The sequence below is a fragment of the Macrosteles quadrilineatus genome, unplaced genomic scaffold (genome assembly GCF_028750875.1).
Source record: "Macrosteles quadrilineatus isolate MER2022 unplaced genomic scaffold, UCM_ALF_1.0 Scaffold_3__2_contigs__length_128488019, whole genome shotgun sequence".
Classification (NCBI taxonomy): domain Eukaryota; kingdom Metazoa; phylum Arthropoda; class Insecta; order Hemiptera; family Cicadellidae; genus Macrosteles; species Macrosteles quadrilineatus.
Genome location: NW_026542596.1, coordinates 121312938 through 121331528, shown reverse-complemented (window position 1 = coordinate 121331528; position 18591 = coordinate 121312938). Strand labels below are relative to the sequence as shown.

Genomic DNA, 18591 nt, shown 5'->3' with positions numbered 1-18591 from the left:
CTGTGTGTTTTAAGTCACTGTATCTGATACCGTTTCTATTTTTGGACGCTTGTCCAGGTTTCTTATCAGACCAGAAACTATTTAGGCAATTCCAATCAGTGACATATGATTGATACCATCGCAGTTTAAGTTCTGTAAATTGCAACAAAAACTGTCTAGTTTATAGCGGTTTTGGGTTTATTTTAATACCGGTAACTAATTGGAGTGCATAGCTACCTGTGTGCAGATACTAAGCACTTTACATTAGTAAATTGGTACACATAAAATACGTCATCGCACTACCATCCGAAATAATTTCACATCACTTTTTAGGTTATGTAGTTGAAACAGGTTTTACAGTATATAAATTGGTGTACAGCAACTTACGTGGTTCACGATGTTATTACTTTCATAAATGCCAAACCTTCCCGCGCTCATCCACTTACAGTAGACATCTGAGGTGTAAAGCACCTTGAACATTCACCTGATACTTTGGATATTACATTGTAACATCAAACACGCGTTGACCGAAATCCAAACAAACACTACCTCCAAACTTGTATTTTTACAAACTCTTTGTGTGTATAAACTTTAGTCCAATTGACATTCATTTAATAATTAGATATAATTTGTTTGGTAGAGTCAAAAGTTGAACTACTACAAACAAACGTGAAATACCGTATATTAATTTTAAAATATGTTTATTGATTGAGGTATTTTTTACAGGATAATGGAAAATAATTGTAAAACATGGACTCAGTTCGATTATAAACCATACAACGAAGGGGCCCGAGTGCAAATTGTGCATTTTAATAGGGTTCAAAACTAGTCTCCGTTGCATACCAAATACTGCAATACCATTTTATCTTTAAAAGATCATGCTTGCTTAAGACAGTTATTATAATTATTTTACATTTATTCATAATAATAGAAAAAGATTGATCACGATCATATTTGCAGAACAATGGAAATCATAATCCAGCTATTTGAACCCAAATAGTGGTTTTATTTGCAAATAGTTGGATAAAGAGTTATTTTTAATTTTTGGAGAATCTGTGAATACATACATCCATATATAAAGCCCGAAGTACCCATGAACTTTTGAGAAAACTACAAGTCACACCCCCCATAAACCATTTACTTAAAATGTTCGCCATGACGAGAAACCTTGCGCAAAACTATCCATTATTTCATAAATTGCCATTTAAGGTCGTAATTGCTTTCCAAAGGGAACTTTCCATATACCTAATGTTAAAAATACCTCAGTGTACTTATCTGTATGTTATTCTTGCAATTTATTACCCTATACAAATCAGGTGCGATTATTTGTTTGCATTACTGTATTCGGTTTTGTTTATTTTAGCTTAACTTAACCAATCAATAGTTTTATTAATACTTATGAAGTCAAACGGGGTGAAGCCAGTGGGTATCAGCTAGTTTTGTATATATTTCAAATGTTTGATGTTAAAACTCCTGCAAAAAAACTTACAATATAGTTATTATAAATTCAATTGAAAACGTATGGATTCATTGACGTCATGTTTACAGAAATGGAAATCATAACAGCTTTTGGAACAGCCAAATTAATCTAGAACGAACAATAGAGTTTGTCCTGTGTAATAATATTTTCCCAGTTTATTGTGAGGACGGCCACACATTAACATCAACAAAAGTGAATCCCTTCGCGACTATAACGTCAATATTGGAGTCTGGATGCTTTTGTGTGAACATTGGGGCGGTTTACGAGACTTTACTAGTGTTGTTGTAGTAAACAACAAAACTAGAGAAATCAAGAATGACATTTTTTTAAATTAAACTTTTATATCTTGATTTAAACTTTGAGAATTCTATTTTCGCAGGGCTAAACGTATGTTTAACATTGGAATCTAGAAATAAGACGCGTGGGACCGTGGTTGCTTATGCTTATGCATGTTATGAGATCGTTGTCATGCTGACTTGACCATGTGTCATCCAGTTTCAGGTTACCGTACTTGCGATGTTGCGATTGTAATCCGATTGCAATAGGTCGTATCGCTAGGTAATCAATTAACTTAGGTATTTTATTGCGATATCCCAGTCTTGAATTTTAAATAAATTAACACTTTTTCAAATGTAAGGTGGTATATAAGTTTCCTGAAAGGTTTCTTTCTGCTATGTCCAAAGTCCAAGTTGTTAAATCCTACGCACGTCGCTTTTCAAATTCGTACTTCATATAACAATAGAGGTCATTTTTAGGATTGGACTCAGGAAGACTTGATGTCGCAAGTGGATGAATGACAAAAGCAAAGTGTAATTATTGAAAGCGAGTGTGGGCGTGGAAGGATGGTGAAACTGGGGCGGTCCGCGGTCCGCACACAAGTCTCATTTCAGCTGGAGCCATTGTTGGAATACAACTCAGAAGATGTCGTGTCATGAAAACTTTGTTGTTTACTTAACGCGATGTACATTGTCCGAAGAATCTTTTGAATAACAAGTTTTAGTATGGTTTACAATACTAATAGTTGTTAATTCAGAGATTGATCTGATCTAGGTAATACGATATTGGCTTTGTGTTGTATAATATTCATTATGTCGTGCTGATCTTCAGTAAACTCTGAGAATTCTGAACCTACTTAATAAATGTAAGGACATGTTTATGAGCATGACTATTGTAGTTTCATACACCTTGTGTTGTTTGTATACTTAATTATTTTCTGCTCCTCTCCCCCCGTAGTAGTGTTGTGTATACACTAAACCCCTTTTGTGAGGGCTTGTAGTTGCGTTTTAGAAAATTGGTTGAAGCCCATTAAGTCTCTAGAACTTTCCTCAGATTTTGAACACAAGTAGACAATATAAATCATTCTTCTAACCTGCCGTTTTTGCTCGTATCCACGTATTTCGGAAGCAAGAATTATAAACTTTAATAAAAGTGGTTCAACCCCCTACTTGTGGGTATGGCGGGAATTTAATACCTCACTCTCGCGACGGAGTTAAAAACGTCAATATTTAGTCTAGGAATACTCCTAAAATGATATAAACTAACCTTACATATATCGAGTGTTTCTACACCACGTTATATCCTTAACAGATTTGGAGCAAACGCCTTTATTTTGGGCGCAAATAAACTTAGGTCCACATAGAAATGTTAGATAGCCAATAAATGATCAATAACATTGGGATTTAAACCAAGAGTAACGTATATTTGAGTATGATGTGATATTGTGCTTTAAACGATTCCTGGATACAATGACACACAGTAGTCCTCCCTTTCACACTGTCACCCTGTGTGTACTCTTCCACCCTCAATACCTCCACCCTCTCACTCTGACGTCTTGGAGCACCCCTTGGGCGACCACTCCATATAAGAGAGGGCAAGGGGAAAGTTGCTTTACATTTTTATACATTTTTTGGTTGTAACAGTAGCCGGTGTTTGAGATTCACAGTAGTAAATTAAACGTTAGTATGGTTTATTTATCAAATATTGTTTTAGTTTTTTCAAGGAAGTTTTGTCATTGTTGATTAGTTTTAAATTCTCTGGCAACTTATTAAATAACTTTGATCCTATTACCGGTATTTGGGGATTTTTTGTTTGTTTTGGTAAGTCTGTGCTGTTTAACATTATTGTTAAAGTTTCGAGTTTCTTAAATTAAGTTAGTGGCAATCATTTCTGACTTTTGGGGGGTCGAGTTTCAAAAGTTTGATGGTTTACAGAATGTAGAGGGGTGGTAGGGTGAGGATTTCATTGGATATTAAGAAAGGTATGCAATGTTCCTTATACTGAATCTGTTATATTGTTATTATGGCTCTCTTTTGGATTGTAAGTAGCTTTTCTATTAGATTGTCTGTAGCAGAGCCCCATGCTATGATGCCGAATCTCCAATGGCTTTCAAATAAGGCAAAATGTGGTATTTTTGCAGTTTTATTGTCCGTTATGGAGCGTATTTATCTTATTGCGAATGATGCTGACGTCCGTTTATTTTCTAGATGTTCAATATGTTTTTGCCAGGACAAGTTTTCAATACAAAGTTTACAAGTGTCAATAGTAGGTTATATTATATGAATATCGCCAAGCAATCGTTTTCATAAAGCTAAACTACCACGGTTTTGCAGACCTGGACGGGTTGGACGGTTATTTTAAAGTTAACATAACGTTAAGGACGTTCCTCTTTATTTCCACTTGACATTAAAGTACTTTTGTTCACACGAATCTTACACTCAAATAAATACACTCAACAATAACAATAAATGTCTATGAAATCATTATTTTGTAATATGTGTTCATTTAATCAATTTCATAAAATAACTTTATTAGATTTTATGATTAACACATTTAGTTCCTGGATGAGGTGTAGTTACCCAAACTGGTACATAGTTGCATAGTTTATGAGGGAATAAAAAATAACCTGGATTACAGCTACATCGGTGTGTATATCTGGACACTATTTACTTTACCTCACCACACTTTATAAAGTCAAGGTGAATACATAAATAGAATTGCAAATAACTTGGCGTGTGCTGAATCTACTGCAGTATAAACACAAGCTTTAACATGAATTAGTTATCAGCAAATGGATACTGCGGATACAATAATGTTAATGGACTAATGTAATAGTATCGTTGTTGCATAGTGTAGTGTATATCGTATATCGTAGGGGTGTGTTAAGCGTAGTGAAGGTATAAAGTACCAGAGGGTGGGTCTAGTCCTCTTTTACAACCACAGGTGGAAATTATAGTCTGTGTGATGGAACTTGTCTTCTGACCCGGTCTACCTGGAAACTGGCCAATATAATGTCAGTCTCAAGGAAGAAATGTCAGAAGACAGGTTCTATTATACATACCATAATAAACAAGTTAACCACCGTTAACTGAGCTGTCTAGCTTTACTGTTTTTCTTTACCTTATAAAAAGCCGTATTTGGCATTCTGTGTATAAATGGATATATCCTCACTAGGGGCTTAAAGATACTTCTAATAGTCAAATGAGAAGCACTTTTTTGTCACGGTTTTAACAATTGTGTTTGTTATTAACCTAAAATCCTAACTAGACTATTAGAGAGGAGTGACCAAAAAGGTGTTTTAAATACACAAACGTTTTGAACTTAAATGTTAACGTTGATCCATAGCAGTTAAGTTATTTTTGGTTAACCGGGAAATCTAGATATGAAATTTTAACTAATTGAAAATCCGGACTCCCAAGTTTGCCGTACGATTGTTCTGTATGCTATTTATTTTTAACTTATTGAAGAATAATTTCCATTTATTGGAAATTCATAAAAAATAAACCTCTATTGTCTAACATAGATTTAGGTAACCTCAGATATGTCTGTCAAACAAAAATGTTTATGCATTCCCACACCGTGTACTACACTGCTATAGTCTGTATGAGTGAACCTGTTTACTGACGCTGGAGATCTACCAGGGAACTGGTCAATGGTGCATGTTCCATGTCAGGAGACAGGTTCCATAATACAGTACATACTATAACAGTACACTGCATTGAACACTGATCGGCCCGGGCATAGAGGTAGAGGTTAGCATAGCACAGACCCCAAGACACGCTAGGGCTAGACTATGTTGCAGTAAGGTCAGGACGCCTGCAATGCCGCTGCTGGCAACATGTCAATCACAGCTGACAGGTCGGCTGCGGCGAAGCGCCCGCCACAAACTTGCCTACTATTATCAAGCTGTCACGAATGTGGACTACATAACAATTTCTTATTACTTGTTGAAAACTCAATGTTAAACTTAGCGAAAATCACGCAAAATTTGCTGATCGATAATAATATAATATAATTTGACATAACTCCCTTCCATTGACATGTATGTATACCATTAACGTATAATTTTACCATTACATTTTATTCCTGCTAACAATCTTCTATTTAAATTGTAATTACGTTTCTATTAGTTCTGACATTGTTTATTGTACTGTTGTATGTAATGGCAAAAAATATTTTCAAACAATGGTGCTACTTCGAAGTCTTAAGGCTGAATCGCTTCAAAATCGAGAAAAAATTTTAAGAATTTTAATTCATAAAAAATTACGTGAATTAATTCACGACAAACTTAAGATTATAAGAAAATAAAGTAAGAAATATTAAACAATATGCTGATTAGCTTGCTATTATGTAATAATGTTCTCACATGCTTACTTAGATAGCTTGCTGTTCTATTATGATTTATTATGTTGATTTATGGAAAACCTCTTTTTTATTTCCTTATGAAACACAAGGCTGGAAGTATAAAAACTCGTCCATCAAACCCAGTTTGGATGAGATTCGAATACATTATGTATGGTATAAATGTAGATCGTGATCGTAATTTAGTTTGACCTGCATAATCACAGTACAAGGAGGCCGCCATGCTAAATAAATCAGCTGATATATTCTCAGCTGACTGGGTAGTCACAGCTGTTGTGATATGAGTCTATAAAATCACTTACGTTTTCATCTAGTGTTTCTATGAATTTTTATTTTCTATGTATTTGGTTTAACATGCTCATATATTCAAACATTCTAAAGGTATGTTGATACTGAGAAATTAAGAAGTAAACAACCTTGAAAACAGTGTATACGACGATAATAGCCTACACTATGGAGATTAGAAAAAAACCTATTACTATGTAACAGTTTTTAAGAGTTTTACAGTGAAAAACAGATGGATTCAACAGAGTGCGCTTGTGTCTATTACCGATTTCTTTCTTTCCCCACGGACTTTTTTTTAACCAAGCCTAAAAGTACAAATGATTGTAAACCACAGCATCTTTGATGAAACGTCAATCATACCACCAAAAACCCTTACCAAAACCCCTAAAAGGAGAAAATTATCGAACTTGAACAGCAGGGCACTACCATTGTGAGTAGCTTGTTCAACATTTTTCTATTTGAAAAATGACTACAACCAGTCCATGCAGATGGGATGCATACTTCAGTATGAAGAAGTAAATAATAGTCAGAACTTTATTTTGTTACAATTTCCCTTGGCTGGGTATAAGGTATAAGGTAGATAAGGTTCGGCTCTTAGGAATTGATTGATTTGAGGTCAAGTAGGTGATCGAAGGTTCCGTAACCTGTGTTGGGCTCGCAGGTAACTTGTGTGTGTGATCATTTAGAAAATGAATGTTGAAGAAGTCTCTTGAAGTGATCTATACAATTAAAGATCACTGTAATTATGTGGTATGTTTCATGACTAAAAAGTGTCGCCACGACCGAGGTTGGAAAGTAAGAGAGGGTAGAAAAGATACTTTCTGCCCGTCAAATGAACGATTATTTTTTGTTATAGCCTACTGCGCCATTATTTAAGCCAACGGAATCACAGAACGTTAATTTCGTGTATGATTCACTTGTAAATCTGTCCCAAATTATTTACGTATTGTTCTGCTATTTATACAAACAGCTTTTACAGTTGTCACGAGGTAACGCGTATTACTCCGCCAAGACCATTATACATTTAAATCCGTCACATTTATGATCGTGTCGATAAAGAGTAAATGTCGACGTTATTTCAGTGAAACACACACTGTGGCACGATATTTACCACAAAAACAGTTTGATATCGATACATTTGTTTTAATCGGGACTTTTTCTTCCGCTAAATTAACCTTTTGAGACAGAAAATGTAAGCCATAGCTGATGTTCGCTTTATTCGACTCCAGCTGGGTCTTCGCTCATAAACTTGTTTGAATTAGGCATACAGCAACACCACACTCGCCTCTTTCTCACGCCTGCCTAATATCATTGACTTTGGAAGTAGATATCCCATTTATATGGGCCAGTTAGCGTTTTTTTTGTTAAAACAGATCATATAGGTGAATGAACGTATTTATATGGTGTGCGACAGTCTAAAAATTCCATGATTTGTTACTTAGTTTTTGTTACTATGGTAGTTTATGTGACGGAAATACGCTATGGCTTACAATAAGTAGGTTTAGTCTTTTCAGTTTAGCTCGGTTAACAAGTTGGCGCATTCAGTACATATTAGCCCACTCTGTCGGTGGGCGGACATCAATTACGCCAACTGACCGGAGTCAGGTAGTCGGGTATTTCTGAATTGCGCCAACTACTCCAGGAAGCCACCCGATAGTTCATTGACTCCGCCAAGTGGCGGCCTTCTTTGACTGTATAATCGAGTGGGTTAGGTTAGGTTAACTTAGGTCGGGATAGGTTAGGACGACACCTAAAAAAGGACATGCCTTCTGGCGGCAGCTCACCCCTACCTGGATTGGGCTTGGCGCAACTATGGATCTTTTTTGGGACCTTTTGATGGCTTGGCGCAATTAAGGAACTCTTTGGCGCAACTAATGCACGACCTCTGTCGGTAGATCAATTTAATTTGCATTTATTTGCTGGATAACACTTTATGGGAATGCATCGACAAGTTATGTATCCATAGTTAAAACAATTTCTAGTGATTTAACGCAGATTTCTGTTCACTTCATGCCACCCTCTGTTATCAGCCCCTTATCACACTCAAGGACGCTCCGCCGGGTTTCCGCTCTGGTTTTTCGCCACGGTTTGCGAGCTGCGAAAGTAATTAGTGAAAGCTTAGCTAACATTCTTATCCTTGCGTCATTGCGGGTTGGGAAAAAGTTTAATTAGTTTTTTGTGGTTTATTAGACTACAAAGGAAACCTGTGAAACTCTTGAATATATTTCATCCTTTGATGACTACGGTGTAAAAATATAGTATGAGCAGCTGAGTGATGCTCGCCTTCAAGTATGAAGGTCGCTGGTTCGACTCCAAGCGAGATCGGTTCTGGACCCAGATACCGTTTGTCATTAAGTTATCAATTAATAATGCTATCTAATACAAGTTTGACGACGTAGACAGGTGCTTCACAGAAAAAGTAAATAATTCCCATAACATTATACACATGAAATCTATCTATCTATATATACAGACTGTCCCAAAAGTCCCGGACCGGTTTAATATTTTCTAAACGACAACAGATAAATCAATAAGATTTGGTACATCAACACCACACCTAAAAATCTACTTTTTTAAGGAAATATCAATTTTCTGTCACATCATGGGGACGTCCCGCAAGGAGTCAGAAGGAAATCTTAAATAGAAGCATAGGTTGACATGTACATCAAATTAAAGGTCTTTACTAGCAGAATATAATGCTGCAAATTTGAACTCAAACGGACAGCCAAGTCAAAAATGACAGTGGTTCAAAGATTCATTTAATTTGCATTTGGGGGCACAGCCCTAGGAATCGGAAAAAAATTGTTAACGTAAGCATAGGTCGATATGCACATCAAATTAAAGGTCTTCACTAGTAGATTACAATGCCGTAAATTCAAGCTCAAAAGAACGCCTGAGTAAAAAATGGCAGTCGTTCAAAGATTCAAAATGGCAGGTTCAAGAAATCTTTGAACGGCCGCCATTTTGTAACGGGTGATCCTTTTGAGGCGCGGTTTCCGGCATTGAACTCTGCTAGCCAAGCCCTTTAAACTGATGTGCATATTGACCTATGCTCCTATTTAAGATTTCCTTCTGACTCCTTGTAGGACGTCCCCATGATATGACAGAAAATTGATAGTTCCTTAAAAAAGTAGATTTTTAAGTGTGGTGTTGATGTGCAAAATCTTATTGATTTATCTGTTGTCGTTTAGAAAATATTAAACCGGTCCGGGACTTTTGGGACAGTCTGTATAATACGTGAAGCCGTTTTTTGTTAACGCAACTCCTCCCTTATTTGTGGACCGATTTCAACGTTTAAGGTGTCAAAAGATTCGTTCCAATATGTAGTTTTGCAATAAGGTTTTAGAATTTTAAAATCCCTACTCTTAAGGGCGTGAGACCCTCTCAAAGGTCGGGGTTTCCCCATAAGAAATACACAGAACAAATTTAAAAACAAAAAACAGCTGTTTATAAAAAGGAACTCATTAGCTTTTTGGGAGTAAATATTAATGTTTGCAATATTCAGTAGATTTAGACCAAGTTAAAACGTTAATCAGTTTTGTTGGAAGAACAGAAGCAATATTGAAAACGGGAGTAGGAGAAAATTAATAATTAAGATATCTTATGCGTATGAGATTAGAAAAAGAGAGGTCTGGTCTTGCAGATACCCATCCATAAACACATTCACTTGGCGAGATGAATAATATTTACCAGTTCTGCTATGCAACTTACTTTGAAAGTGACAAAATATACGAAGCACATAGTGTTGTCACGATGGTAAATTAAACTTGCCTAATGTCAGATCAAATGAATAAATGCAAGAAATGTTTACTTCTGAAACTGACAGATCGAGATATTTCAAAACATTTATTAGAAACTAATAGTGCCTTGACTATGACTATGTTCAAGTAGTAAGATTATACCAAATCTTGGCGGACATTATGTTTTTAGCGAATTTCCCTATAGGGAAGTATTTAGCGAATTTCCCTATAGGGAAGTAGCTATTACCGTAGGTGGCACGGTAAGACCTAGACCCGGGACCGATTTACTTTTTCATTTTGATGTCCCCAGAGGCCAAAAACACCATTCGTTCAAATTTTTTTATATATATATATATATATATAAAAAAATTCTATATATATATATAAAAAATTCTATATATATATATAAAAAGTATTTTTATATATATATATATATTTTTATAGTTTTATTATATTTTTATAGTTATAGTTATAGTTATAGTTATTATAGTTATTATTATAGTTATAACTATTTTATAGTTATATTTTTATAGTTTTTTATAGTTTATATATATATATTTTATATATATATATAAAATTCTATATATATATATATAAATTCTATATATATATATAAAAAGTCTATATATATATATATATAGACTTATATATATATATATATATACGTCCGTGAACGCGATAACTTGAGTAATTTTTGTCCGATTTTGATGAAATTTGGTTTAAAGGTGTAAAGCGGGATAAACTTGAATGAGTTCGCGAACCAGCACGATCGGACCATGGGAACGGGGCTTTACGGGGGGTTTTATGGAGTAAAAATTGGGTTTTCTCACTTTTGACCCTCAAAACACAAAATTTCCCGATTTCTCTTTAGACCTTTTTAAAGAGCTTAAAAAAACAAATAATTTAGTATATAAAAGTATTTTTGTTCGATTATTAGCAACGGAGAAAATTTAAAAAATTGTAAATTTAAAATTCCCATGTTATTCTTATGGAGAATATTGTCAAATGTTGTAGTTTGCTTGTTTATGGATATATTTTGATCAAACTTGGCAAATTTATTTATTTTGTACTAAGCTATCAATATTTTACTAAAAAACACACTTTATTAGTTTCCTTGTAGCAGCAAACCTAGGTACTCGTTAAACCTAATGTTATAAAATATTTAACTGAAAATCAATTCAGACAAATGGAAATTCGCTTAGTCGGCAGGTTTGCTGCGGCGGGGGTATTATTGTAAACTTTGGTATTACTCCTCTACTGCAATTGAGAAAATACTCAAATGGATTGTTTATTTCTAGGTTATGTTGCCAGTTCCTCGGACAAACTTATACAAAGTTTTTTTTACTGAATTCACCAACACAATCCAGACATTTAAACTAAAAAATAAGGAGTTCCAAAAACCAATTTTCCATTGAAAGTTTTAGTGGCAATATTAGACCAAACATAAGTGAAGGAATTAGTGTTTATGTATTCAACAATCGAGTAAGGACGGTCAAGTTTATTTTTATGATTCGAAGGCAAATAATATACGCTGTTCAAAAAGAGAAAGTGAAAATTGCTATCCAAATCTTATAGCTACAAGAGTTAAATCCAACCTATTTCGACAAATGAATCCATACTTTCAAAACTTTGGGACAGGTATTAAGAGAAACTCCACTGAACAACGTCAGAACGTTCTGATGCGAGGCATAGCCTATAGGCTACACTGAGACTGACAGACAACACGTTAAAATACGTTAACCAACTTTCAATTGTGTTGCTGCTTTAGCCTATTCAAAACAGATTATGGCTGTGCAGTTGGTAACCCGGAGTTTGTGAGTAAAAAATAGAGCACATGAAATGATTGATATCCATCCCACTTTTCGGGATTCCATACGAAAAAAATTGGTTGGCTTAGGGGGATGTCTCAAATAAAAGAAATAAAATTACCCAACTTAAATTATTTAACACGGGTTATCAGTTAGTAAGGCAACAGTTTTCTTTAATTCTCAATGCTGGACAAACTTTCTTGCAACATGTTAACTCGAATTGAAGCAAAACGTTTAGCATTCATTAGAAGATATCAGTTAAAACTGAGAGCAGACATAATGTAGGTGATCCTTGACGACGCAAATAGAGATATTTAAAATTAGTTTCTAAAAAGTTTTCAATCAGCTCTAAGATGTAACTAGAATTACTCGAATTTAAGCATAACGCTATCCTCGGTGTTATGTTTCATACTATGCGGCTCATTGAGCCGCACGGGTTCCCTAGTAAACTATATTAAACATATTTTGTGTAGTTGATTTTATGTCTCTAATATAAGATATTTTTGTCAGAACCAATTGTAGAACAGATTTTAATGACCAGAGATATAAAAACTCTCCTTACACAGTGACACACACTTTTTCTACATTTTGTTTTTATGTTTAAGCAACGTTTTACTGGAGTGTTAATGATAACGGTTTTTCATTAGTGCAGTAAAAGGATGGCTAATATTTTTAAATACATTATCTAACATTATTTATTAAATAATCATTTTATTTAGTTTTGGTAAAGGATAAAGTTAGTTACTTATACTGTACGGTAATGATAAAAATGGACCACAGTTACTTATCATAGTCAACGTCTTTATTCTATTAAACAAAACAAAACATAACAGAACAGGTAAAAGTTTTGTCTCAGTCTTTTAAAAACAAAAATTGCAAATACACTTAAGTTGGAAAAAATTGGACATAAGTCTGTATTGTAGCATTTAAATAAATAAACACAAAAAGGCAGCCAGTCTACAATTTAAAAAAAAACACAACCTGTAAAAGGAGTAAAAAACTAAACAAATATGAATATTTTATGTACTAATCTAATAATATTTTTGATACGTAAACCAACTCTACAACACACAATTATGAAGAGTTCCATACGGTATTGAGCAAGTTTGTGAACCATTTGATAGGAGACTGAAGCCACACAAAGTTTGGACAACACTAATCGCAAGAGTCCATCAGCTTAGGCAAATCTGGCCCGATCAATCAACACCCATTAATGTCAGCTTCATTGATCGATATTATTATTCAGGATTAACAACTATTTTGACTGCTTATCATCCATGAATGTGGCTGTGTGTGGATTACAAAATTGTCTTTAAGAAGGGAGTTTCATCTTTTTGGGTGTTTAAGACTGCACCCTTAAATAACCGGGTTTATTTTTCTAAATTGAATTGTAATCAAGTAATATGTTTGACTTGTAATATTAATTTTTGGTTTCATAAAGAGGTGTAAAGCAAGAATATGAGTGACCATATTTTAATTAGTTGTTTATTTTTTTATATATACTAATTCAGTACTCCAAATCTTAACAAATAAGGGACCAATAAATAAATATAAAATATAAGACACAGTATAGCCGAGTTGGTCAACACAGTCCGTTGATTACCCATGTCCATACTGCATCTCCTATCATTATCTCTGGTTGGAAATATTTGTTGATTTCCTCGATGAAGATTTACTTCTCACTACTTGTAAACTGCCCTTAGTGCGATAAAAATAATTATGTTTGTTAAAAAAAGGTAGATTTTCAGTTGCAACACTTGTGGATAAAGCTTAATTGCACTATCTGCAGTGATAAAAAAAATACTCTTCCCTAACTTTTTGTGGACTCTGTATACAATATGTAATATACGGTATGCTGTGTGTGTGGAATATATATAAAAAAAAAACAGTTTGCAGTCTAAATTTGATATGCTGCAATGTATTAATACTACACTCAGGCAGTTTGAAACCAAAATGAAGGTCCACAAATTGATAGCACTTCAACCATCATCAGGGGTAGCCAAAATAATAAACTTCAATACCAAGCAGTTTGTTTGTGTTGACAGGGAGATAAGCCAGCATGGCAGTGAGCAGTGGTGGAGTGGCCACTGGAGGAGGAGTGTGTCACGGACACAGGCGCCAGGAGAGCATGTACACCATGACAGGGCTGTACTCAGAGACGACAGACACGGACGCCGAGGCCGACACTGACGCCGGGACTAGTCAGTGCTACGACACGGTCATCAAGTGTCACAGTCGCAACCCGTCCAGTGGACTTGTGGACAAGTATGTACTTTAGATGGTTTTACTATTGGTTGGTTTAACATCGTCTGTAAGATATAATCCTAGATATTTTCCGTTATGATGGAAAAAGAGTTGACCTAATTTTGTTGACTGTTCCTGAGGCATGGAACATCAACTGTTCTATACTAGATTCAATGGTAGCTTCCGGTCTAAGGGGTAAGACAAAGAAACAGTCGGGTAAGTTTCTGGTAAATGCATTGTGTATTATTGAACCGAAACTGCTACTTTAGACAGGACTCAACAGAGTGAACAAAACACCACAAAACGGCCCTCGCAGAATGCGGTGAATCCTTCTAAGGGCGTACAGTTAAGATTTTCTTGTTGTAGCATTTTGTTTCTCCTCATGTTGTGTTATTTCCTTTGTAGGTGTTTGGGCTGCACTACTAGAAACAAAACAGAAAATACACACATTGGAACTTAATGCACTTTCAATCGGGAATTGTTCAGCTGTCTGGACGCAAATACTCCCAAAATAAATTTTTCCTAACAGTTTCCATTCCGTGTCTCGTGTATTGTGCTAACACCAGAAATTGTCTGTTACGTTTTGTTCCTTTATCCTTTTATTTCAGTGTCCTCTCTTTTTCCTTTCCTGTCTAGTGTAGCCGAACCTTTAATTCTCAATCAGGGTCCTTCCCGTATGTCCAGGAGGGCTCGAATGCAATGCATCTTTTTCTCTCCATCTCCCCTTTACAAAATGTGTCCTGAACATTTTCATTTATTTCTTTAATGAGGACTTCAATTTGTTTTTGAATTGTGAGATGCCACAGCAAATTTGTTATTGTTTCAGTCCATCTTATACTCTATTTTTTTAAACAACTTAGTTGGATGACTTTAATCAGATTGTGTTATAATATAGACTAAATTATATTTTTCACTTAGTTTTTGTTACTGATTATTTTGCTGATGTTCTAGCAATGAGAGAGCACGGACAGAGGCGAAAGAGAAAAGTCACCCTTCGTTTGCCGAGGTGGCGGCCATCTTACCTCAGGACATACAAGACTGTGGCATCTTAGCCTGTAGGCCCTTCCTCATACAGGGCTTTGCTAGTATTAAAGTGAGTCTTAAAAAAATATTTAGTCAAGTTTAAGTTAATACATCTTTACTTTAATATTTTGTTCGCTATTTTGTTACATTAGACTCCCTCTTGATTGACTTCTTGGGACATTGTAAAAAAAAAAAGTTTTAACTACCAGAAGCATTTCACTCGTTTATGACTTGATACTCGAATGAAAGGCTACCTCTCAAAACCACACATTACGTGTAAGTTACTGTAGTATTATAGTAAACATTGATGAAATACAGCAATATTGTTTGTTTGTATGCTCAAAAGCACTATACAAGCGTATTGTGACTTGTTTGTTTACAAGCTATGGATAAAACAGTGAGTATGTGTGAGTGTTTGAGTAATATACTGGTGGCATATTACTCAATGAATTGCATAGAGGGAGTCTTAAGGGTGCTGAAAGTTCTAGGAGTACCTATAAATATTAACTTCCAACGGAAGGGTAATTTACACTTCCCAGCATCAATACTCAGGCAATGTTATTTACCATATATTAACAATAATAGTGATATTTAAACAGCATATAGTATGTCTTGGTAAGCATGAAACTACCCACCTTAAAAACGAACATTATTTGCTTTAAAGGTGAAAAATTAAATACATAATTTAGTATAAAAATTTTCCATATAGATTTTGTACTTCTTTGTTTGAAGTTCATTTTTGGTGATGGTGAGTTAATGTTGTTCAAAGGTTTATTGCGGACATTTTCAATCACGAATGTAAAAAACAATACACAACGTTTCGGGATCTCTGTACCCTCTGTAGTGTATTCCAACTTAGGTTGGGCGTTTGTGTATTGTTAGTTGTAATGTGTTAGTTAAGTTTTTTTCACCTGAGGACGGGATCAGATTCCAGATCCCGAAACGTTGTGTATTGTATTTTACATTCGTGATGGAAAATGTCCGCAATAGATTTTGTAGTTTATACTTTATGTACAATTTGATTTTCTAGAAACAAATAAAATGTTGATCTATAGCCTTCTCTAGTGCAGGAATAGAATAGGATCAACCGAGCCAAATGATTGGTTATCATGCAACATGAACTGGTCGGTTGTCAGCGCAGTATTAAAACTTGCAGTACAGTATGTGGGTTTTCGTTTTGGAAATGAAATCTAGCAATATTTTACGTACCTTCTATTTTATAAATGTATTTCATCCTCCAAAATAAGTTTTTAGTATAGCCTATTAACCTGATGATGTGTTTAATACTTTCCTTGTGTATATCTTGTAATCTATTTTGTGTGTGCAAGTTTATTAGCATGAAACAGATGTTTCAAAAGGTAAAGAGGTTTTTGAGAAATATTTCCATACACAATTGGTATGTGAAAAAATGTATGTTTCATATTTTTTCAGGTTTTTGTATTTTTCCTGTCGTTTCTCGTAACTCTGCAGCAAGCGTTGAGCTCTGGCTATATCAACTCTGTCATCACCACCATAGAGAAAAGGTAATGTAATTTTTTTAAACAATTTTTCAAAAGTGTAAAAATTATACAAATTGTAACATACAAATTATTAGCAATCATCAGCGTATCATGCGAAGATGGGTTAGATACTGTGACGATATTATTACTCTCAGTTTTATTTGATGGTCAACACTTTCAATGTAGACAGGTCTCAGGCGTAGCTCTTACCATGATGATAGTAGCTTTGTTATAAAAACAAGATTTAATTATGAAAATAGCATCAAATTAAGCACCTAGGATTTTAATGTGCTACAACCATTCATCTTAGAAACCATTGGTTGCATTCACACACTTGTTTTATCATCACATTGTAATTGCAACTAAGAACCACGTAGAAATTTATGATTTATGTATGAGTTCACTAATATATTTTCATATTTAGATGACTTTTGTCGCAGGTTATGTTTTCAGCAGGATATTTAGTTGTACTGTTTTTTTTTATACGATGAAGAAATATGTCAAAGTAAGGGAAAAAAGGAATTTAATCCCTTGAATATAAACATGTTTTTTTCATATCTGGGTTAGTTACTGATCTCCAAGATAATGACTGAGTGTAGTATTTTCCATTACATACATTATAGAATATTGATAGCATAATAATTGTACAGGTTTGAGATTCCTTCAAGTCTATCAGGTCTGATCGCGTCGTCGTATGAGATCGGCAACGTGATCACCGTCATCTTTGTCAGTTATCTCGGCAGTCGCAGGCACATTCCCGTCTGGATAGGCATTGGTGAGTGATTATTCTAAAAACATCAATATATCCAAAACAAATCTTTGAAATAATATACGACACCTCATCTTGGGTAGAGGAAGTTTTACTTTTGATATCCAACCCAGTTGTGAACAGGATTTATCTCAAAGTTAGCTTTATATGCATAAGATGGATCATGGTAGTGATTTATAAAGATATACCTTTAATCAGTGTATAACTAACTTTATTAATATCTTTAGAACTCCTTAGTTGTCTTTAGATTGTTCTCAAAACTGATTAGTAGGGTTGAAAAGTCTAGAGCATATGAAGTAGAAAGCTATAATTTTGAGATTGGTCAATTAGGCCTATACAAAGGTTTGAGCTGGATGACTTTGAATAGTAAGGCTTTTGTACTATCACAAGATTCAAATACCAGCCTGACAAAATCTATTGTAATTGTAGACTAATTTACTTTTGTCTATTAGGTGCGGTCATCATGGGGATTGGTTCCTTGATCTTCATGCTGCCACACTTCACAGCCGAGCCACTTCACACTTCCACACACCCCAACTCCACTTCAGACAATATCTGCAGGGTAGTCCCTGTCCGGGAACAGGAGATGGACTTTGGTCGGCTGTCTTCAGGTAAAGGAATTGTTTTGAAAATACACCAGGACTTGGACGTTCTTATTTTGTTCTTTGATTGAACAGTGGAGCCTTGATAAATCACACCTTATAAATAAAAATCCTCGATATATCAAATTTATATGATTCTCCTAAAACTTGTGATCCTACCATATGTTATTCTGTGACTACTGACTAAATTGTGTTTCAATAATAATAAGGCAAGAGGCTTGAAAGTGAATCTGTTGTTTTGAAAGTATTCACCCAAGACTGAACAGATTCTTTAACATGTCAAGGTTCCACTGTATCTTGTACTGTTAGCCAATATTTTTTTTTTTTTTTTAGGGAGAGGTGGGAAAATGCATTTATGCACACAGGATGCTAGCCTGTAGTGTGGGACTCCAACGGGCTTAAGGCCCAGAGACTACCCACTAAAAACCTCCTCTACTCTTCGGACACTAGCCTGGGAACACTTGTCGCACTTCATCAGAACTAGGCCGAGTTTGCCTACGCCCGAGGGGCTTACGCCGTGTCTA

The 18591-nt window shown here is 34.9% G+C and overlaps 1 protein-coding gene across 1 annotated transcript in view; it reads left to right on the top strand.

Moving 5' to 3' along the window:
• The window catches only part of LOC128991023 (solute carrier organic anion transporter family member 5A1-like), a 90406-nt gene that overhangs the window by 45126 nt on the left and 26689 nt on the right, over window positions 1-18591 (top strand). Inside the window, exons 3-7 of the mRNA XM_054413731.1 lie at window positions 13976-14195; window positions 15126-15267; window positions 16629-16720; window positions 17347-17471; window positions 17918-18076. Coding sequence (XP_054269706.1) covers window positions 13990-14195; window positions 15126-15267; window positions 16629-16720; window positions 17347-17471; window positions 17918-18076 — 724 coding nt within the window. The 5' untranslated portion in view covers window positions 13976-13989. The remainder of the gene's footprint in view (window positions 1-13975; window positions 14196-15125; window positions 15268-16628; window positions 16721-17346; window positions 17472-17917; window positions 18077-18591) is intronic.